The sequence below is a fragment of the Wasmannia auropunctata genome, unplaced genomic scaffold, assembly GCF_000956235.1.
Source record: "Wasmannia auropunctata unplaced genomic scaffold, wasmannia.A_1.0 LD336074.1, whole genome shotgun sequence".
Lineage (NCBI taxonomy): Eukaryota > Metazoa > Arthropoda > Insecta > Hymenoptera > Formicidae > Wasmannia > Wasmannia auropunctata.
Window position 1 is genome coordinate 3330132 of NW_012026816.1, and position 7413 is coordinate 3337544.

A 7413-nucleotide genomic window follows, 5' to 3' on the forward strand; every position below is an offset into this window, starting at 1 on the left:
GGCGGTCGATGGGCGCACATTGTACAACTGGGGTCGCGAGGTCGACAATGCCATGCCGCTGCAACGCGCGACTCATCGATCTGCTGACGCGCCGGAAGTTGACGGCTCTGATCGACCGGTCGTTGATAAGTTTGTCGCTGCGGTTTCCGAACGTCTAGACGACGCGGCGTTTTCTGTAGCGCCGTCTTGGCGCTACTCCGCGACCTGCCGGCGGCGACGCGCGGAAGGAGGCTTACGCCGCGCTGACGCAACGCCTCGACGACAGCGGTCGGTAGTGGTGGTCTTGCGACGCGTCTCTTTGCGGTGGTCGACGCGCTCCTCACCGACCACTACCGGCGGCGGCATCGCGACGGCTATTCTGCGACGAGCTCGCAGAAGAAGCAGACACTGCAGGTGACGGTGTCACCAAATCAATTTGTTCGAGGACGACACGTGCCTCCCGAACAATGGGCGTAGCAGGTGCGGCGGGGGGGGGGTGGCTCGCTCGTGGTAGGCGTCCAGGTCGTTTAACCTTGCAGGGCCTGCCCGCAGATACACGCGCTTTTGGCGGAGCATTCAACGTGGAAGTTGTAACGCGCCTCGTGGTGATGGTGGTGGTGGAGCAGGTCGACGGTGTGATTGCAACGTCGTGCCACATCAATTTGGCACTCTTGGAGAGTGGCACCGGTTGTGGCAGTGGTTGATCATCATCTAATGGCAGCGGCGGCGACGGAATCGTCGAAGAGGCCACCACCGACGGTTCCGGTATACTAGTTCGGACGGCCGTCGACGGTTCGTCGATGGTCCTACTACCACCTGCAGTAGGTGTAAATCCTTGTTCAGCGTCGTAGGCCTCCGCCGCTGTTCTGGCTCTCTTTCTAGGCTGACCGGGTTTCGGTCCCGGACGCCTCTTGACGAGTCGTCCGTTTCGTCGAGGCGCACTGAATACCGGCCGTGGTGTTGACGCGCGTTCCGTCAAGAGACGGGAAACAGCGGACTGAACCACGAGGTCCGGCGAAACATTGCGATCGGCAGGAGGAGAATGTGATCCTTCTTCCGAGTCCGATGCGGGCGGTGTTGCCGCCGCCGCCGCTTCCACGCGACCTGGCGACGTGGACCTGGCTGCAGGACCAACCAACGTCAAGGCGACGGCGGCGATGGCGGCGATAAAGTCGCGGACGCCTCGTCCGGATCGATTGCGCCGATCGCGTCGCCCTGTTCTCGCTACTGCGACCATCTCGCGAAATTCCGCGTCCGAGATGCCGCCGTCCTCCTTACTTACGACCGATCACGTCAGTCGGTCCTCGCCGCGGACCTTTTTGGCCATCAATGCACGAGGAAATACGTCTACATGGTCACGTACAAAATTAACGAGACATTCGTGAAATGCCCGCTCGTTGCCGTGTACGCACAAACGAGCCATGATACAAAATGGCGTAACCGGGTTCCAAAATATGGCCGATACGCTTTCCACGTCAAGCGTCGACCTGGAGACTACTATCTTCTCCAACGATTTGTTTCTTCTCCATCGTTGTATTAGCACCGGGGCAGAGAAGGCCGATTCGTAATTGGAGTACGTCGACTGCACGAGACTGACGTTATTGGCGGTCAGCTCGCGATTTACCAATTTCTTGTACGTCCACGTGGCGTAACAGGTTATGAGAAATCTAACCGCTTCCTCGGCGTGAAGCTCCGGAACAACCAGTGCGGCAGTGACGTCGCACTTAAGCCAGACGACGTGGCCGATGAAAGCTATGTGTTTGAGAGGATCCAGTTCGTCGACTGGATACTCTTTGTTGTAAAAGGGAAAGAGATTTCCCTCCCCGCAGCTCATCATCGTCGGTCGCAAGCGGTATTACTTCCACGGTACGTCCGCGAATGCTGGCGGTCTCCGTTTTACGGACAAACATGTATCTTTGTATTTCGAAGTTGTACTTCGACATCGTACGGTGGACGAAGTAAAAACTTCGAAAGTGCGCGCGCACAAGTTGCTCCACGATGGGAGGAGTCATCCAAGCAAGTTTGTCGAAAATCTCCTCGACGTCGTTCGAAACAAATCGCTTAAGAAATCTAATATCCTCGCCAATATTCGCCTGCAAGTGGCGTTATCATTCGGGAATACGTTGGAGGATATTGCGACGCAACAGCTCCCTGGTCGCGAAGCACAATCGGTGCGGTTCGAATACACCGACACGCGTCATTTCGTCAACGATATCCTCGTCCTCGCTGTCGTCGTCTCCCGCCGCTGCCAACGAGGAGCAGTAACGTACGGAGTCGAACGTTATGACCTCCTCTATCCGAATCATGGGTCGATGCTCCACATAGTTCATCGTATACGCGATCAGGTCGCGTATACTTTGAACAATTTCCTTCTTGCGTTTTCGCAACGTCGCGTATCGAGTTGTCTGTTCTTCGGCCAACGTGGGCAGCGAGCGATATCCGCGGGTGTACAAAAATGCCAGAAGATCGCCAGAAGTTGGTATCTTTGCCATCTTCGTCGTGGGAAAATACGTTTGAACGTAGGTGACTCGATGACAAACTCGGTCACCGACGACGTCGCGCGACGGCCATAGCGGTGCCTGGCCACAGGCAAAATGCCCAACATGCGCATCGAAGGCGACTTTGTACCGGTGGCACCTGGCGTCCAGCTTGTCGGGACCTCGGAACATGTCGGACAAGCGATCGTCTGTTAGCAAAGCGACGATCGCGTTGTCGCGGCAGTGCGTTCTCAAGTGATTCGCGCAATGAATCTGCGTCAAGTCGACATGCGGATGCGTCACTTGGACCAGACTCTTGAGATGTCGCTCGCCTCTCGGTCCGTCCACGCGCAGGCCGTGGTCGCACGCGTAAAATGCAATACGTCTGCAATACGCGATTCCGCACGTCGCGGCGAGATCGATCTCGCGCAACTCCTTTGTCACCAACTGGGCGAATTGCTCATAGTCTCTTGCGTTAACCGCGTAGATCCTTTCCATGTCCTCCTCGACGTATTTAAACCCCATCATTGACGTCTCCAGGTCGACGGGTAATCTATTTGCCGCGGCCAGGATAACGCGACAGATGAATGCCGTACACGCCGCCTGACGGTGAGCCTCTAGGCCGGAGCGGCCGCGACCGCGGTTGCCAAACGGGATCTGAGCGGTTTCAAAAAACTCGCTGTCCAGGGCAAGCTTGAAAACCAAGAACATGTTTTGTTTGTCTACCGTGCCAATGCACATTTCGTGCCATTCCTTGGCACGAACACGCGTCACGTCCTCGTCTTGGAAAACGAGGTCCTGTCTGGCGCCGCTGCCGAGGAAACAGTTTGTCCCTGTGCTGCAAGACGCTTGTGAGTTTTGTGTTCTCGCAATTGGCCAGCGATTTTGGCATCAGAAACATTTTTGCCTGACTGTCGCATATGAAAGGCTCTAATGTACGGCAGCAAATCAAGATCGAATCAACGTCGTAACACGAGCTCACACCGGTCGCTCCGTAGTTATCTGAGTCGATCAACGGATAAGTTACCAATCCTTCCTCTTCCTGGTGCTCCCTCCGAGTAGGATGCGCACGCGCTCTGCGACTCCGACGCAAAGTTACGTCCATTCTGACTCGACAGATCAGACTGTGATCAGACGCAACACTCAAAAGACTCGACGAGGAGACGATAAGAAAAAGAAACGACGCGCTTTCTCTACTTTCTGGCCTGTGAAACCTGAAAAAAAAAAGAAAAAGATCAGACATCATTCCACTTATTCTCTCATTCTTGGATCCGCAGCAGATACTGAGATCCCTGTGACAGCTTATCGGACTGATACACATCAGCCGATGAGATGTTACAGGAATTCCTGTACTGCTACCATTGAAAAGACTAGTGAATATGCAATTCTACATGTTCCAAAAATAAGAAATATTGCTGTTTTGAGCTTTCACGACGAACACCTTAACAATCGATGTCCGAGCTGGAGCGCCTCCAGTTTGCATGAAAACTTACCTTATTTTCCACCTTTTCTCCTATTTCGGCTGCTTGAAAGTGGAGCGTCTCTCGTCCTCGGCACGTACTCGAGTCTCCCTTTGAGAATCTAGAGTCTCCTCCAGTTTGGGTAAAAACTTATCTTATTTTCTCCCTTTTCTCCTATTTGGGATGATTCTAACTGGAGCGCCTCTTGTGGTTGGAAAGTACTCGATCCATCCTTCAAGATTTCCGAGTCCTCTCCAGTTTGCATGAAGACTTACCTTATTTTCTGCCTTTTCTCTTATTTTTACTCGTCTGCATTGCGTTTATCTGAAATTACTGTTTTTTTTTATTCCAGAAACGATCATAATAAATAATCGACTAGTTTTTGTATTTAAGTCCTATTTTAAATAATGTCTTTAATGTTGTCTATTCTGTTTTAGAAAGAAAAATGGATTAACGATGGATAGACATTGAGCTGGAGACGGTGCGACCTCCAGCAATAATCGCTACGGAGGACGACTTTGAGATTAATTGTAGCGCCCAATTAGTGTAAGTCTTTCTATATTTTAGATATCTTTTTTCTTTTTCTTTTTTGTCATGTAATCGTTTAGGGTCAAGAAGGGTAAAGCCGGAGGGAGACTCATTCATTGGGAGCACCGTCACGCGTCAGTTCCCTCGGTCGCGGAGTTAGAAATGGAGGCACGGATCGGGAGGGAAATAGCGGAACGCGTAGAACGGGAGATTCTCAATCCTCCCAGAAGGAGACGCGGCCCGGACGAGCCGGGTTGCTCCTTCTGGGAGGACTAGAGACGTTGGAAGCGGACAAGGTGAATACATATACATAGATCATTGAAGAATAATTTACGAAATATTTATAAATTTTTTGTTTGTTTAACTTTGTTATAGATTGAAGCGGAAAAACAGCGCATTAGTTTTTTTTTACTTTTTATAAATGAAAAATATATAATCTTTTTTTAAATATATACAGGCAGAAAATATAATAATAAATAGTAATTATCTTTGTAAAAGTGTTAATTCTTTTCTTAGTGTGTCCCCTTGTTTCATTCATTATATTTCTAGGTGCGAAGAGTAACAATTTTGGACTTGAAAAAGGCCCTTTTCAGGGCCACCCCCGCCAATGTGTGGCCGCGACCTTGATGTGGTGGCGGGACTTACGCGCGTCTCCTCCAGGGGGGACGCGCAAACGAAGAGCGGCCACATAAAAATTGTATTTATTTCAATGTCACTAATCATTTTGTTAATTTTTTATGTTTCAGAAATGGTGAACAGTATCGTTTCTCGGTGCGAGAGCGAGGCCGACACAGTGTCGCTAGATAGCGACGTGGACGTCGAGGAGTTTTTTCGACAGGAGGAGGAGGAGGAGGAGACGACAAAAGAAAAAGAGCAAGGAGAGGCGGAATGACAACACGCTGAATTAAGTAGCGACGTGTCCAGCCTCTCGGAGTCATCGTCGTCGGACGACGACATTAATCCTCCACCCAAACGGCGGAAGTAAGTATTATAATTATCTTTTTTTTTCCTATACAAATAATTCGAAATAAAACTAATAATTTTTGTTTCAATTGTGTTACAGGATGGATGAAAATGGAAAGGACGAACATAAATAATTTTTGTTACATTTATATTTATATTATATATATATATTATGCATGATATATAACGTAAATAAAAAAAATTAAGATGTTTTAAGGAAAAAAAATAAACAATTCGAACTATAATTTTTAAAGTGACTTATTTACCATTATGTTTCCTCTCCTTAACACTAGATTAGTATAAGATCGCTAGAGCAAATGTAATTTTTGTTTTTGTTCTTTTTTTACTTTTTTTTAATCCAAAGGGTGAATTTGCTAAGAAAAATCGTTCAAAATTATACTATACCAATGGATAGAGAATGTCGAAAAACGTGTATTGGCCCATGATTTTTTTATCGAATTTTGGAAATTTTCATAATTAATTTTAAGTCCTAAGGGAGTATTAACTTTGAAAAATGGACCAAAATTGGACTATACCAGTCGATAGACAATGTCGAGAAACGTATTTTGGACATATAATTTTTGGACCGAATTTTTGAAATTTTCTTAATTTTTTCCAAGTCCTAAGGGAGTGTCTTTTTGGAAAAATTGACTAAATTTATACTAGACCGATGGATAGAAATGTCGAGAAACGTGTTTTGGACCTATGAATTTTGGACCGAATTGCGGAAAATTTCATAATTTTTTCTAAGTCCTAAGGGAGTATCAATTTGGAAAAATCGACTAAATTTGGACTATACCAATGGATAGAGAATGTCGTGGAACGCGTTTTTAACTCATGAATTTTGGACCTATTTTTAGAAAGGACCCCGCAGGAATCTTATGGAAAATGGGTTTCGGTCAAATTAGCTGAAACTGTGCTATTTTGTAGTTTTATTCATGCCGATCAAAAGTCTCTATGGGCCGAAGCCATGAAAATGGACAGTTTTTTTGCTATGGCATTCTGAACATGACGATTATTGCGTTTATGTATATATATAAAATGCACCAATTTACAAAGCCCTTCTGTACGCTTTTTTTGTAACTGGATTTAATTTGATTTAATTTGAGAAATGTTTCTCGCGAGTTTTGAAGTTGTTGATTACGAATCTGTTGTCAGTGTTATTATATTCATGGTGGAGCTTGACCGTGTTACAAAAATCGAAAACACACTTTACGCGGAGGCAATGTTGATATCACCATAAAATGTATTTGAGTAATGCCGAATAGTAATATTTTTGTCTGAACTCATTTTCGCCATTTTTAAATATCTTAGGATTGTCACTTTTAGGAGTCTTAACAATTTTTTTGTGGCCTGGCGTGAAACAGAATGTACCTACCGGTATAATATACAAAATCCGTTTGATAGATTAGGTTAGATTACTACGTTCGCCATATTGGAATTGCCCTCTTTCATGTTATCCATATCAACATATTCATAATCTGCGATCCTGAAAACTCCCGAATACCGAAAATCATTTTTATACAATTTTCATAATTTCATCCGCCATATTGGATCCACCATCTTGAATATAATAATACTAACAACAGATTCGTAATCAACAACTTCAAAACTCGCGAGAAACATTTCTCAAATTAAATCCCATTACAAAAAAAGCGGACAGAAGGGCTTTGTAAATTGATGCATTATATATATATATATATACATAAACGCAATAATCGTCATGTTCAGGATGCCGTTTTTTGCAAAAAAACTGTCCATTTTCATGGCTTTGGACCATGGAGACTTTTGATCGGCATGAATAAAACTACAAAATAGCACAGTTTCAGCTAATTTGACCGAAACCCATTTTCCATAAGATTCCTGCGGGGTCCTTTCTAAAATCATATGCATATATTACAGTAGTTAGTTATAAATGTCAGAAGCGTCTTTTGTGGCGGTACTGACAGAATAATTATCAGAGGCGTCTACTCAGACGGTACTGATTTGTATTATTACAAACTATT

At 45.9% G+C, this 7413-nt stretch overlaps 1 protein-coding gene across 1 annotated transcript; it reads right to left on the reverse strand.

Moving 5' to 3' along the window:
- Nucleotides 1-319: 319 nt before the first annotated feature.
- On the reverse strand, nt 320-1216 carry LOC105449755 (helicase SRCAP-like). The gene has a single exon (XM_011689138.1). The coding sequence runs from the start codon at nt 1214-1216 to the stop codon at nt 320-322; it is 897 nt and encodes a 298-aa protein (XP_011687440.1).
- Nucleotides 1217-7413: the final 6197 nt, after the last annotated feature.